Source organism: Erpetoichthys calabaricus, chromosome 4 (assembly GCF_900747795.2).
Source record: "Erpetoichthys calabaricus chromosome 4, fErpCal1.3, whole genome shotgun sequence".
Classification (NCBI taxonomy): domain Eukaryota; kingdom Metazoa; phylum Chordata; class Cladistia; order Polypteriformes; family Polypteridae; genus Erpetoichthys; species Erpetoichthys calabaricus.
The window spans coordinates 10,370,161-10,386,890 of record NC_041397.2 but is presented as its reverse complement, the minus strand read 5'-3'; the positions used below and the strand labels follow the sequence as shown (position 1 = coordinate 10,386,890).

The 16,730-nt window shown below is 40.5% G+C and overlaps 1 protein-coding gene and 1 long non-coding RNA gene across 4 annotated transcripts in view; one reads left to right on the top strand and one right to left on the bottom strand.

Annotated features, from left to right (window-relative positions):
* Positions 1–16,730, bottom strand: part of myo16 (myosin XVI) — a 774,098-nt gene that overhangs the window by 425,682 nt on the left and 331,686 nt on the right. For both annotated transcript variants that reach the window (XM_051926297.1, XM_051926296.1), the window contains exons 15-17: positions 15,797–15,914; positions 3,454–3,601; positions 341–452 (exon numbers count right to left, since the gene is read on the bottom strand). In XM_051926297.1, coding sequence (XP_051782257.1) covers positions 341–452; positions 3,454–3,601; positions 15,797–15,914 — 378 coding nt within the window. The remainder of the gene's footprint in view (positions 1–340; positions 453–3,453; positions 3,602–15,796; positions 15,915–16,730) is intronic.
* Positions 1–16,730, top strand: part of LOC127527475 (uncharacterized) — an 89,801-nt gene that overhangs the window by 32,147 nt on the left and 40,924 nt on the right. The window lies entirely within an intron of this gene.

Here is a 16,730-nt window from a genome sequence, read left to right as displayed (position 1 = left end):
ATAGATAGATATGAAAGGCACTATATAACAGATAGATAGATAGATAGATAGATAGATAGATAGATAGATAGATAGATAGATAGATAGATAGATAGATAGATAGATAGATAGATAGATAGATAGATAGATAGAAATGAAAGGCACTATATAACAGATAGATAGATAGATAGATAGATAGATAGATAGATAGATAGATAGATAGATAGATAGATAGATAGATAGATAGATAGATAGATAGATAGATAGATAGATAGATAGATAGAAGCAGTATAATGAACATGAACACAAGCCCGCTGCCTAGGATGTGACGGAGATGTCAAGGTGCCCCTACTGTACATACCAGACTGTTGAAGCCCAGCACCTTGAAAGCTTGCTTCAGTGCGGTGAATTTTTCCCGATTTGGAGAGGTTGCACCATCAGATGTTTCTCCAAATGCACTCTGACTCAGGTACCTGTGAGAGAAATTCCAGTAAACATCTGTTAACTACCAGTGCAACATGTGCCCCTTGTGCGGAGCAGTTAATCATCTCATCCTGCACATTCATCTGATATTCATCCTTTCAGGGTGATGGCGGTGAAGCAGAGCCAATCCCAGTTGAAGCCAAGCTAAAGCTGAATTGGGGCAAAATGGGTAACATACAAGCTGCACACTGAGATGACCAGGGCATCGACCTCTCAGAATCTGCTAGTAAAGCCTGGAGAAAACCATGAAAACTCCACAGGTGAATACTTACAGAGGGCACTGAGGGCAGCAACCAAGTGCTGAGGAATCTGATGGCACTCTCTGTCAGCTGTCTTCTTCCAGAAGAACATAAACTTGGAACTCTTATGTACTTTGCAGAGTTTCATTGGCTCTTTGGACAGCCATACCATCTTCATATCACAGGCTACTCTAACTACTCTACACACTACAATGAAATGATTAAAGGATAACCTGAAAATGTCAAACATTTTTTCACAATCATTGAATGCAGTCATCTGCCATGGGAAAATATACTCTTAAATTAAGCATTTTTTATACATGAACACACACACACACATACACACACACGCACACACACACACACACACACATTATGCATGTTCGTATAGTTTTAAACAGCACTTACAAGGCTCACCCATCCAAACGTTACTAGTAATAGTCTTGGATTCATTTGGTGATGCTTCACTACCAATGTGTGAAGTGTTAATAGATTAGCAGGATTAAATTAGTGCATTAAGGTGATACATTCGAAAGTATTATCATGTTAGTTTCACGTGTTAATGTGTTAAAACCCAAAGTAAATATTTTCTGTTATTTATTATTTACTATCTCCTCTATGTATTCTGTTTCTTTGCTCTTTTATGTCCCTTCTGTTTTGTTGCTGGAATCCCAAGAGGCGGGGCACCATGATGTCACAACTGAAGGTCCGCCCCTCAGCCTGTATGTTGTAAAGCTGAGAGCAGATTGTTCAGTTGTTCATTAATAATAATAATAATAATTCTTTTCATTTATATAGCGCTTTTCTCACTACTCAAAGCACTCAGCAGTTGCAGGTTAAGGGCCTTGCTCAAGGGCCCAACAGAGCAGAGTCCCTATTGGCATTTATGGGATTTGAACCGGCAACCTTCCGATTGCCAGTGCAGATCCCTAGACTCAGTTGACAATTTCAGCCCACTATCTTGTGAACATTGATATTTTTGGATTCTTCACTGCCTTCTTAGGCAAGTCTTATTGCAGCGTTTCTCGGCCTTTAAGTATTTGCAACCCGAGTTTACATAACACTTTTAATCGCCCCCCCCTAATGTTTTTTTGAAAGGAGCCCACTAATACCAATTTGTTCTTTTTTAATTAATGATGTATCATAGATGCATATTTTATTATACCTATTTAACTTTTATCGACATTTATCTAACTCTGTATTTATTTTTCTAGTATCAGAATGTAGTTTAAGTTAATTTGTTTTGGTTTTAATAGATGTATTTTTCATATTTTTGATTCTTGTTTTCTTTGCGCCCCCCTTTTTGTTACTTCATGCCCCCTAGGGGGGCCCACCCCACAGATTGAGAACCACTGTCCTACTGTATTGCATTATTTTGCCTTTTTTTGGTTTTCCTTTCTCTGTTATTTTTATTTATTATTATGATGATGATTATCATTATAATTATTATTAATTAATTAATTATTATTTTTATTAGTAGTAGTAGTAGTAACAAAATGCATTAGTAGAAATGTTTGTGATGCGCCATCTGTTAGAATGCCAAATGCAATGCATATGTTTCTGTTATATACCATCTGGTATGGGATTCATAAAAGCAGTGTTCCTGTTTGTGATGCGCCATCTGTTAGAATGCCAAATGCAATCCATATGTTTCTGTTATATGCCATCTGGTATGGGATTCATAAAAGCAGTGTTCCTGTTTGTGATGCACCATCTGTTGGAATGAAAAATGCAATGCATTTTATCATTGCAAATGTTTGTGATCCACCATTTGTTGGAATGACAGAGACACAGAAGCCAGATGGACCTACAGGCACTTAACCTTTTATTGAAGTGCATTCTAGATTTACACATTTCAGAACCGTTTAATGAAAAAAAGGCACTGATTCACTAAATATTTTCAGACCCAGGTGTAGTTTTGTACTTTTTGTTTTTTACTTCTTTATTTATCTGAAAATTCTGCTCACGGTGGTCGCTGCAAACAAATAAATGAACGGAAATGTATCCTTACCTCAGGAAAATAGTGGCAATAACATGTGATGAAATTTATTACTTTAATTTAATTTGGAGGTCATAAACATTCCTTGGAAATTCAGAAGGATCCTTTGACACTTTGCTCAGAGTTAGCACTGTCCCAGCTGTCTTCCTTCCTGTACGTTTTCTACATCTCAGCAGTAACTTATGGCACTCACCACTTTGCTAAGTCAGGTTTCACATTTTCTCCTCATCCTACTCTGACACCAATCAAGAAGTGCAAACTGCTCATGAGGACCAACACACAACTGTTTCTTGCTCTCTACATTGCTCCTTTATGTAGCTCACTCTCCTTAGAAAGACACTAACGCTAACTGGAGTGTGTGAGACTTTGGTAAGCTTGCCATTTTTTATAGGTTCCCTTGCTGCTGGCAACAAAGCTGCACTTTTGAATGACACTCTGCTAGCTGTTGGCTGATGCAGCTTGTCAGCAGTGTTACAATACCATGATTGTGAACTTTTACATCTTTATAAATGACTGTGTTAAACTGGAATAGAGCGTCACCTCTTTCTGACCATAATTGTTGATGGAACAGCTTTTGAGAATTTCCTGGAAATCATTTACTTGCTCCATCAGGTCAGTGCACATGTGTTGTTTTGTTCTGTTTAAGCTTTTGACTGTGGACTTGTGCTTATTAAACACAGGCCTGCTAAATGAAAGACTGCTTTAGAACATCGACGGCAATGCGAAAAGCGGAGAGTGGCAAGAGCTGCTTACCTGTGGGCAAGTAAGTTGTTGAGGTACAGACCACACTTCTCCTCACAGGACATCCCGTCAGCCATCAGGTAGAAAATATTAAAATTGCTCTGATTGGGTGGAGGTGAAACAAGGCGTGACTTTTCCAACAAATATGTGTGAAGTCGAGCTGTAAAGAAGAAAAAGCGGACAATTAGGTGACGGTACCTGTCTGCTAATAAAATGACATCAACTAATTAGAGTCACTCGAAATGGAAAAACCTCTAAGCATTACCGGACCTCAAAAGTGCCCCCCACCCATTTTCACTCCTATAACACGAAAATACATGGAAACTGACAGAATTAGTCTGTTGACATTAGTCATCAAAGTTAAGACATTTTCACTTAGTGACAAAAAAACTGTTTAATTAAAACTGTTTACTGACACTTTATGATTTCAAGTTCACATTCCAAGGATTCATCTTTGAATCTCTCTTGGGCCTTTCCAGCTATTCCATGATTGTGTATTTTTGGAGCTGTGATGTTCAAGACAATGCAAGAAGACAAATCACCACACACTTTTATTCATCATTGACGCTCGTATTAACCTCCTTGGTGTTAACTCCAAGCAAGACTCAGGCTTAGAATTCTATGAAATTACAGTTAAACTTGGGTCAGACTCTGGGTGGCATGTAATGATCTGTAAATATACAGTGTTAAAACCAAATAAGACTCTCGAAAGCATTCTGCTGCCATCTAGTGGATGAAATGACATCATACTGCCCAAAACAAAAAAATAATTCTGGGCTATTTATTTATCTACCCATTGATTATTAATTTATTTAAAGAGCTTCTGTAAAAGGCCAAATTTAAAAAAAAAAAGTTCACATCTATCTATCTATCTATCTATCTATCTATCTATCTATCTATCTATCTATCTATCTATCTATCTATCTATCTATCTATCTATCTATCTATCTATCTATCCATCCATTTTCCAACCCGCTGAATCCAAACAGGGTCACGGGGGTCTGCTGGAGCCAATCCCAGCCAACACAGGGCACAAGGCAGGGAACCAATCTATCTATCTATCTATCTATCTATCTATCTATTATATAGTTCCTTTCACATCTATCTATCTATCTATCTATCTATCTATCTATCTATCTATCTATCTATCTATCTATCTATCTATTATATAGTGCCTTTCACATCTATCTATCTATCTATTATATAGTGCCTTTCACATCTATCTATCTATCTATCTATCTATCTATCTATCTATCTATCTATCTATCTATCTATCTATCTATCTATCTATCTATCTATCTATCTATCTATCTATCTATCATATAGTGCCCTTCACATCTATCTATCTATTATATAGTGCCTTTCACATCAATCAATCAATCTATCTATCTATTGTAACATCAATATTCTTGATTGCGGAGGTGCCTCCAATGATGAACATTATGGCAAATAAAAAGATGGAGAGGCAGTTTTAGAATGGACTGAAACGGAACCATTGTGTGAATCGAGTGGTAGTGGTGATGATTCTGATAGGTCATCAGACGTTGACATGAAAAGTGAAACTGAAGCATGAAAAAGAGCGACTAGGCTGATTCCAGGACTGCAGGGAATGAATTATGAAGAAAGGTTAAAAACGCTGAGCCTTTACACTTTAACACTAGAATCCCTGAAGCCTATGAAAAAAACTTGTAATCCCGGGCCACCTTAAATTCCTTTGCTCCTCTCCTCATCAGTGGCTTTTGTTTTGTAAATGTGTTGATCAGAGCAAGCAGCATGCAGCCTGCTATCCCATCCCCCCCACCACTGGAGCGGAGTCCGTCACAATATTCTCAGAGCTCAAGTCTCTTTATCTGGCACTGAGGTGCCTGGAGTTATACAGTATAGGGTAAATAATATATTGTTATTTTGAATACATACACTTCATGTGTGTTCCGTGTCTACAATGATCTGGGTAAGTATAGGATGACAGGAAATGCGAGGCAAGAAATGCTGAAAACATACCTAAAGCAGAAACGTTTTCCATGTTACAGTAATAATGATGTGAAGTGTATAATGTGTGAAGACGTTAGTCCAAATATCAAATATACTCATGCACTTTTATTCGAGAAGTTAACCAAAAGAAAAAAAATCATAGTGGACTCTAAGCTATCAACTGCCTCCCAGTGTTCAGAAGCCATTAAGAAGGCTAACAGACTGACAGGTTATATAGCGCCTTGATGTGTGGAGTACAAGTCACAGGAGGAGATGCTCAAGTCTTTATAACACACTGGTGAGGCCTCATCTGGAGTCCTGGGTGCAGTTTTGGTCTCCAGACTACAAAAAGGACATAGCAGCACTAGAAAAGGTCCAGAGAAGAGTGACTAGGCTGATTCAGGGCGAAAGGTGATGAATTATGAGGAAAGAGTAAAAGAGCTGAGCCTTAAGGTGACTAAGAGGAGACCTGACTGAAGCACTTTGAGCTACTTTTTGTATGAAAATGTGCTATATCAATAAATGTTGTTGTTGTTGTTTAAAATGATGAAGGGAATTAGTCCAGTGGAATGAGACGGTGAATTTAAGATGAGTTCATCAATAACAAGGGACACAGTTGAAAACTTGTTAAGGGTAAATTTCACACAAACATTAGGAAATTTTTCTTCACTCAGAGAATGATAGATACTTGGAATAAGCTACCAAGTAGTGTGGTGGACAGGAGGACTTTAGGGGCCTTCAACACTTGACTTGATGTTATTTTAGAAGAAATAAGTGGATATGACTGGCGAGCTTTGCTGGGCTGAATGGCCTGTTCATGTCCAGATTGTTCTGTTGTTCTAATGATACAGCACTGCCATGATATGCCTGCTGAATTCGGTCACATGAAGCTCCACTATGGTGTGCCAGTAGATGCATGATGAAAAAGCAAAGTGACTGTGAGCCAGTGCAAGGACAAGACAAGATTTTAGGCCTCTAAGCACGGCTCACAATGCAGCAGCTGTCAATGTTCATGCCAGGGGTTAATGTGGAAATTACATATATATACATACATATACAGTATATACACATATATACATTGTCACACACGTGCGCATGGGAGGCAGCTAAAGGGCTTGAGTGATACATGCCGGGAGGTGTTCTGATACATGCCGGGGTTCCCAGGGGATTCCACCTGGCTCTCATGACATCATTTCCGGGACCGAGCCAATGGAAGGAGACCTGACTGGCTCCGGCCCCTCTGACGTCATGTCCGGGCTCGGTCCAATGGAGAACGAACACATCCCTGATCCTTATGACCTCACTTCCTGTCTTCCCCTTTAAAACCCTGCCCTCTTTCCTAATTCCTCAGTCTTATCCTGGACTCAATTGTATGCACATCAGTGCTATTCATTGGCTTTCAACGACTTTGCAGCCCAGGATTTTGAGATTATATGGGTGGCTGCCCCAAACCTTTTTCTGTCTCAGACTCGTTCTGTGACAACATATATAAATATATATTCATCCATCCATTATCCAACCCGCTATATCCTAATTATAGGTTGGTCCAGGTCTAATTATGCAATTTTCATTACACTATAACTTATTAACCCTTTAACCGCCAACTCCCTAAATATTCCCCAAGCCAGGCGAAATCTGAACAATTTTTGTTTTTTTACTTTTTTACATTTTTTTTTACATTTTTTACATTTATTCAAGCAGTATTGACCACTAAATGTTGTGCAAGTTGCCAGTGTATACACGAAATCTATAAATGTAACCTGAATTCTCAGCTAAGCAAAACATCTTGATACCAAACCGTGCCCTTTTCAATGGTAGATACTGTCGAAACTGTAAGCGGCCCTTCCACGACAATAAACTTTCATCAACTGCAACTGACGGTCCTGGCATGTAGGGCAACTGAAATGCTTCAAAGAAATGATCAATCAAAGGACGTAGCTTGAACAAGCGGTCGCGGTTTGGATCTTTCTTATCTGGCTCGTTTCTGTTGTCATTCAAATGAAAGAATTTCAGCAGCAAAGAGAATCGGTTACGTGTCATGACAGCTGCAAAAATAGGTGTTGCATACATAGGATCTGTAGACCAGTACATCTCAATATCTGGTTTTCTGATTATTCCCATCAACATCAAAATCCCAATGAATTTTTTCATTTCGTTTTCATCAGTGTCAAACCAAGCACGAACACGGGAATGTGGAGGTAAATTGGGATTTTTCTCAATAAACTGTGCTGCATACAGATTTGTCTGATGAACAAAATGTCTGATCAAATCAGGTGACACAAACAGCTCATAAAACTGCTCAGCAGTGTAATTGTTTACATCAACAATAAAGCCACACGTTCCCTCAAACGAATGCAGAAAAGGTAGTTCACCTCGGGCAGCAGCCCAGCTGAGATGCTGGGGATACACCCACTCAGCGCCGTCATCCGATGCGTCTTCATTCACAATATCATGCAGCGCACGTTGCTGCTCATCACTGTCACTAAAATCTTCTTCAGAACTGCTACAATCATGATCAGAACTGTCCAAAATCGCCTGCAAAGCCTCACTTGAAGTCAGTTTACGTTTCACCATATTCACAGCTGTTACATGCGAATCACGTCACATGACCGGCCAAAACAACCACAGACTTGTCGAAATACAACGTAGTAATAATACCCACGCCAAACCGTCAGTTATACTACTTGCCAGGCATTCATATAACCACAGGCAAATGTGCCGGATAATTCCGGCAGTATGGCGTTAGCATTAAAACAGCGGTGCCGGATATATCCGGCAGAGGGCGGTGAAGGGGTTAAGTTTATTACATAGAGAATTCACAGCACCTACCCTTCACATAGAGATTTCACTTAAAATTTGTTTTGTTGCCAATAGATGGCAGCACCTGCCCTGCATTCCAAAATGGCGGGGAGACGGTTGTCAGTCGAACAGTTGCATAATTAGATCTGGACCACCCTGTACAGATGTTGGATGGGAGCCAATCCCAGCCTACACAGGGCGCCAGCCCACCGCAGGGCACACACACACACACCAAGCACACACCAGGGACAATTTAGAATTGCCAATGCACCTAACCTGCATGTCTTTGGACTGTGGGAGGAAACCCACGCAGACATGGGGAGAACATGCAAACTCCACGCAGGGAGGACCCGGGAAGCAAACCCAGGTCTCCTTACTACGAGGCAGCAGCGCTACCACTGCGCCACTGTGCCACCCACACATGCACACACATATATATATACTAGCTGTGTAAGCATGAGCTGTGAAAATCCCAGGGTCCTAGAAACTATTGAATTCGTCAGAAAAAAAGTGAAATGTACAGATGTCAGGTAATTGAAAGGAACGACTCTGGGTGTCTCTCTACTAGGAGGTTTCGTTTTGCCAACGTTCTCGCCTTGCTTGTGTATTAAGTGGCTAAGTGAACGTCTCTTTCTTTGGAGGTTTTGTTTTGCCGATGTGCTTGCCTCGCTTGTGTATTAGTAGCGGGATGAAAAGTAAAAGGGATACCATTTTGCCGATGTTAGCGGCTAAGCATCTTTGTCTTTCTTCTGAGGTTTGGTTTTGCTGATGTGTTCGCCCTGCTTATGCTATTAGTGGCTAAGCAAGTTTTCTCTTTCCTCAGAGGTAGAGCCCTCACCCCCGACTCCACCTCTCATTTCCTGGCCAGACAGACACACACACTTCCACACATAGACACTATATATATATATATATATATATATATATATATATATACAGTGGGTACGGAAAGTATTCAGACCCCCTTCAATTTTTCACTCTTTATTATATTGCAGCCATTTGCTAAAATCATTTAAATTAATTTTTTTCCTCATTAATATACACACAGCACCCCATATTGACAGACAAAAAAAGAGAATTTTTGAAATTGCTGCAGATTTATTAAAAAAGAAAAACTGAAATATCACATGGTCCTAAGTATTCAGACCCTTTGCTCAGTATTTAGTAGAAGCGCCCTTTTGAGCTAATACAGCCATGAGTCTTCTTGGGAAAGATGCAACAAGTTTTTCAAACCTGGATTTGGGGATCCTCTGCCATTCCTCCTTGCAGATCCTCTCCAGTTCTGTCAGGTTGGATGGTAAACGTTGGTGGACAGCCATTTTTAGGTGTCTCCAGAGATGCTCAATTGGGTTTAAGTCAGGGCTCTGGCTGGGCCATTCAAGAACAGTCACAGAGTTGTTGTGAAGCCACTCCTTCGTTATTTTAGCTGTGTGCTTAGGGTCATTGTCTTGTTGGAAGGTAAACCTTCGGCCCAGTCTGAGGTCCTTAGCACTCTGGAGAAGGTTTTTGTCCAGGATATCCCTGTACTTGGCCGCATTCATCTTTCCCTCGATTGCAACCAGTCATCCTGTCCCTGAAGCCGAAAAACACCCCCACAGCATGATGCTGCCACCGCCATGCTTCACTATGGGGACTGTATTGGACAAGTGATGAGCAGTGCCTGGTTGTCTCCACACATACCGCTTAGAATTAAGGCCAAAAATTTCTATCTTGGTCTCATCAGACCAGAGAATCTTATTTCTCACCATCTCAGAGTCCTTCAGGTGTCTTTTAGCAAACTCCATGCTGGCTGTCATGTGTCTTGCACTGAGGTATGTGTGGAGACAACCAGGCACTGCTCATCACTTGTCCAATACAGTCCCCACAGTGAAGCATGGCGGTGGCAGCATCATGCTGTTGGGGTGTTTTTCAGCTGCAGGGACAGGATGACTGGTTGCAATCGAGGGAAAGATGAATGCGGCCAAGTACAGGGATATCCTGGACAAAAACCCTCTCCAGAGTGCTAAGGACCTCAGACTGGGCCGAAGGTTTACCTTCCAACAAGACAATGACCCTAAGCACACAGCTAACTAAGGAGTGGCTTCACTACAACTCTGTGACTGTTCTTGAATGGCCCAGCCAGAGCCCTGACTTAAACCCAATTGAGCATCTCTGGAGAGACCTAAAAATGGCTGTCCACCAACATTTACCATCCAACCTGACAGAACTGGAGAGGATCTGCAAGGAGGAATGGCAGAGGATCCCCAAATCCAGGTGTGTAAAACTTGTTGCATCTTTCCCAAGAAGACTCCTGGCTGTATTAGCTCAAAAGGGTGCTTCTACTAAATACTGAGCAAAGGGTCTGAATACTTAGGACCATGTGATATTTCAGTTTTTCTTTTTTAATAAATCTGCAACAATTTCAAAAATTCTCTTTTTTTGTCTGTCAATATGGGGTGCTGTGTGTACATTAATGAGGAAAAAAATTAATTTAAATGATTTTAGCAAATGGCTGCAATATAACAAAGAGTGAAAAATTGAAGGGGGTCTGAATACTTTCCGTACCCACTGTATATATATATATATATATATATATATATATATATATATATATATATATATATTGTAGATGCCACATGGGCTGGACGAGCATCCTGGCCAGAAGAGGTGATGGTGGTTCCTTCCCTGGATGGGAGGCTCCTAACAGGCAGATAGGCATCCCAGCCAGGGAGAAGAAAGTGATCAGACCCAGAAGGAATGACCAGAAGGGATGGACAGACAGCCCACTCAAAAGGAAAGACATTGCTGGGGGCTTTTTACTCCCCCATCACGGTAGATGGCAGCAGACCTGGATATCAATGCCCAGTGGGAAGCCAGCAGGGCTTGCCGGGAAATGTAGTCCTGCAGACCAGCCCTGCTGGGGTCAATGGGTACCGCAAGAGGGCGCTGCAGGGAGACAAGCTCCCTGCTGTAATGGGCCTCTATGTGACCTGGAAGTACTCCCGTTGGACAATCTCCCTGGCACCGGAAGTACTTCCGGGTCTGTAATTAAAGGGACCGCACTCCCTTACCAAAATAAATACAGTAGGAAAGGTCTGCTGAATGCCCACCTCTGTACCGAGGCAGATTTAGTGTTAAGTGTCCTTCATGTAATGTTTTTTGAAACAGTCACCTATGCCCAATCCGACGTCACAATCAGGACAATAGACGTTTGTTTCTTTCTGCACTCTTCTTATATATTTTCAGTTGCTTCCCCATGAGAGGGTAGAATGTCAGTGTCTCATCCACTCGATCCATGTGCTCCTTGTGTTACTCCAAGATACCACAGTGCAAGGCTTAGTGACGTCCACATTACCCCTGACACGAACATTAACAGCTGCTGTACTGTGAACAGGACCTAGAGGGCTTACATTTTGCTTTTCTTGCACTGAGTCATAATTATTTTGCCTTTCTGTCACACAGCTACTGTTGCACAATGACCAGGGCCGTCTCAACAGCATTAAAGGCCTCTGGGCAAAGCAGTGCACTGGGGCCCCCTGCCTACATAACCACTCAACATACATACATAGGCATGGGGACCCTATGCTCGTGGGGCCCACGGGCAACTGCCCAGCATGCCCATGCGTTAAGACGGCCCTGGAAATGATGAAGTGTCTCAAATCCAATTCACCAGGAATATTGTGGCAGTTCACTCGTAACCGTTTGCTCCCTCTGTCCAAGAAATCTTGCTATGGTGCATTGCTTAACAGCGGTGTGTCCATGTTCATTTGACCTTAACTTCAACTTGACTAATTGCAGAGTGCTGCACAGTGCGTGTTCCAACTACCCAGAAGCCATCATGAACATATTGTATTGCATCAGCTTCTATCTGTTGCAGTTACCATGTGATTTTCTAATTGATGTTGAGATTTTAATTTAACCTCGTAATATTGCTATACCTGTAAAACATTTTGGGTGTCGCTCACTACAAAAGATACAACAATTATATTCTACATGAAAACATTTTAACAGAAGCTCTTCAATAAATACATTCATATACTTGTGGCTCTAGAAATAATTCCTTATGAGACGATGAGAAAGTCATTTCACAAGCCAGCGTTTCCTAAGATGCAGAAATAATTTTACCAGTCCGGTAATGGTGTGGCAAAAGGGTGATGGAGGGAAATGTGAAATTTTCAATTGATGTTCGATGCACGAATAAACACATTACAAAATACGTTTAACACTAGAATTACTAGAGCTTATGAAAAAACTCGTAGATCCATCCCACCTTAAATCACTTCGCACCTCTCCATCAGCATCTTTTGTCTTGTAAATGTGTCGATAAGCAGCAGCAGCAGCCTACTATCACATCCCCCCCACTGCCGCACAGTTTTCTCAGCTCAAGTCTGTTTACCTGCATGTCAGTTGCTTAGAGTTATATAGAGTGAAAAGTCAAGCAAAATCACACCTTTTATAAATACTATATGGTTATTTGGAACACATGCATTTCATGTGTGTTCCGTGTCAACAACAATCTGTAGACTGAGAGAATAAAACTGAATAAAAAACAAAGCTAACCTTTACAAGTATCATAAATTTACAAAGGCTGTAGTAAATCAAATGTATGTTTTTATTCTAAAATAGTAAGAATAAGAGAAGGTCGCTTCTCAAAATGGACTCATCCGGGGTCGAACCCGTGAAGTTTGGATTACCAATCAACAGTTGATACCGTTGCGCCACCAAAGCGGTCGTATCAAAGGGGTGTGAATGTTGCACCCTAAAGCGGGTTCTTTTTCTGCAGTTATATTCTTGAATAGAAGCACACTTGTTCTGTTATATTTGTACCTTTTGTGAAAAGTGCTTATTTGATATTTGGACTTCGGGCTTCACTTATTAAACACATTATGTTTACATTTTGTCAATTATTACTAAAACATGAAAAACGTTTCTGTTTTAACGATGTGTTTATATAGGTTATTGTAGACACGGAACACACATGAAATGCATGTGTTCCAAATAACCATATAGTATTTATAAAAGGTGTCATTTTGCTTGACTTCTCACTCTATACAACTCTAAGCAACTGACACACAGGTAAACAGACGTGAGCTGAGAAAACTGTGTGGCGCTGGGGGGATGTGATAGTAGGCTGCTTGCTGCTTATCAACACATTTACAGGACAAAAGACGCTGACAGAGAGGTGCGAAGGGATTTAAGGTGGGACGGATCTACAAGTTTTTTCATAGGCTCTGGTAATTCTAGTGTTAATGATGAAATGTATTGTACAGGATATGCAATTCGTGATGATAATCAATATTCATTCAATATTCATTTTATGTTTCGAAGAAAACATCATGAAGGTGTCGTTATGTTATATGGGTTGGAGACGGTGGCACTGACCAGAAAGCAGGAGACAGAGCTGGAGGTGACAGAGTTAAAGATGCTAAGATTTGCATTGGGTGTGATGAGGATGGACAGGATTTGAAATGAGGACATTAGAGGGTCAGACGGTTGGGAGACAAAGTCAGAGAAGTGAGATTACATTGGTTTGGACATGTGCAGAGGAGAGATGATGGAGATAATGAGGGAAGGGTGCTAAGGATAGAGCTGTCAGGCAAGAGGAGAAGAGGAAGGCCTAAGAGGAGGTTTATGGATGTGGTGAGAGAGGACATGCAGGTGATGGGTGTAACAGAACAAGATGTAGAGGTCAGAAAGGATATGGAAGAAGATGATCAGCTGTGGCAATCCCTAACGGGAGCAGCCGAAAGAAGTAGAAGAAGAAGATCATGAAGGCGTCGTCCATTTCTCCGTACACATTCTGACAGCCTCAACATAACATGTCAAGGGGAATGCCAGAGATTTCCTCTTCAGTCCTCCTTTTGAGTTCAGCAATAGTTGCAGGACGTGTGCAGTACACTTGGCTTTTAAGATGTCCCCACAGAATAAAAAAAATCACAAACAGTGAGATCTGGGGACTTCTGAGGCCATGGAATGTCACCATTTTGTGTGAAATGAGGCGCATTCCAAAAGCAATTGTTGAATAGCTGCCATCGATTGTCAGGCCCTCAGTATGCAAAGCGGTTGCACATGGGGACTTCTTTTTTTAAGGCTGAACCTGTTTCTTCGAAATCAGCTTTCATTTTCAATAACTTCATTATTTTACCTCATTACTGACCCTAATTTGCCGCCGTCCAAACTTTTTTTGGAATGTGTTGCAGGCCTGAAATGCAGGAATGGATGTATATTAACAAATGAAATGAGGTTGATCAGGCAAAATATGAAATATCTTGGGTTCATACTATCTGCAATAAAGTTTAAGTAAATTTAATAATCGCTGTGGTTTTTATTTGCATTTTGCATACCATCTCAACTTTTCCCGATTTGGGGTTGTATATTGTGCACTGGGTAAAGAAAATAAAATTCGAGAGTGGTCTCCCCTCAACTTTCTCGTATAGTCAGATATGGGGATGGATATTTGAGGAGTAAACCGCAAGACAATGATTAGATTTTTATATTACGTACATTAAAGAACCATCAACAACAAACCAAATCAAATTAATAATATATTGAACAATTATTATAAAAGTAAAGTTGAATAAACCGGACTCTGCAACAGCATGAATAAAAGATAAAATACCATTCCCGGTTAATGGAAATAGTCCAGACATTGATAGAAATCTATATTTTGTACCTAATACTTGTATGCAAAGTTTAGTGGACCTCAGTGAAAGCGTACTCAAGTTATCGTGTTACATTCACACACACACACACACACACAGACACATAGACATAATTCCAAAAACGGTATTTTCATACTCAGGGAGATCTAAAACTTCAAGATTCATCAAAATCTTGACATGGAATTTTTGGACGATTCCAATACTTTCCCTACACTTCGTATACAAGAAAATTAGGGAGGTCTAAAACAACGAGATTCATCAAAATGTCGACATCGAATTTTTGGATGATTCCAATACTTTCCCTACACTTCATATATGAGAAAATCAGGGAGGTCTAAAACATCGACATTCATCAAAATGTCAACATCGAATTTTTGGACGATTACAATACTTTCCCTATACTTCATATATGAGAAAATCAGGGAGGTCTAAAACATCGAGATTCATCAAAATGTCGATATCGAATTTTTGGATGATTACAATACTTTCCCTACACTTTGTATACGAGAAATTCAGGGAGGTCTTAAACATTGAGATTCATCAAAATGTCGACATTGAATTTTTGGATAATTTCAATACTTTCCCTACTCTTCAAGAAAATCAGGGAGGTCTAAAACATCGAGATTCATCAAAATGTCGACATCGAATTTTTAGACGATTACAATACTTTCCCTATACTTCGTATACGAGAAAATCATGGAGGTCTAAAACATCGAGATTCATCAAAATGTTGACATCGAATTTTTGGACAATTACAATAGTTTCCCTATACTTCGTATACAAGAAAGTAAAAATACATACAACTGCGTGTTAGTTCTGTTTTATGATGGTCCTCACCTGCAAGTGCAAGTCATTTTGGATGGAGAGATGAGACAATAAAAACAAACAAATCATAAAAATCAGTACATTTCCTCCCAACTAAACCCTTTACCTCACTCACCTACCTCCAACCAGAAGCCGCGTTCTCTCACTGTACTGGAGCGTGAGGTACTTTATGAAGCGGCTTGATGAATCGTTGAGCTTTGTTCTGGCGTGTCCAAAGGCTTCTAGAACACAGCTGACCTAAAGGAAAGGCACAGACAAGAATGTTGTGTGAATCAAGAAGTTTTGCACTCTACTACAGTCCCCCTTGCTTGTTATCATCTACAGATTTAACCAGCTTGTTCTTTATATTCCTATCCAAATCATTTAGAGATATTAAACACAGCACTGCCCCCTGCTGGCCACCACTCTTAAACTCACCCAATTCTGAAGAGGTTCCTCACATCATCACCCTCTACTTCCTGTGTCTGAGCCAATTCTGCACCCGTCGACACACCACACCCTGAACTTGCACCTCTTTTAAGTTTGATGTCCAACCTCTCTTGCTCCAATTTGTATTCGGAGCGCCTGTATGAAACGATGAAATCCCTAATGTTTTGTGTGCTTTGTTGTTTTTCAGCTATACAGGGTCACCATGGTGGTGTCCCAACTCTTTAACATGGTTGTGTTTCTTCTTTCACTGTATATCAATTATAAATACTGCAATTGCCCCATCCTGGGTATGGTGTTAACCTGCTTCCAGCCCTGCGAACCCCTGAGCTTTCGTTTCTTTTAATTTGATGGCCAAATTTTCATGTGGCACCTCATCAAATGCCTTATGAATGTCCAGATAAATAATATCATCTGCTCCACTTTGATCGTATCCTTTTGCTGCTTCCTCATAGAATTCCAGCATGTTAGTAAATCACGACCTCCCTCTTCTGAACCCATGCTGACTGTTCCTAATAACTCCTGTCCTTGCCAGGTGTTGCTCAATCTTATCCTTAATAATTCCTTCCGTTAATTTTCCTGTGATGCATGTTAAACTTATCGGCCTGTCATTGCTTGGATCTGGCC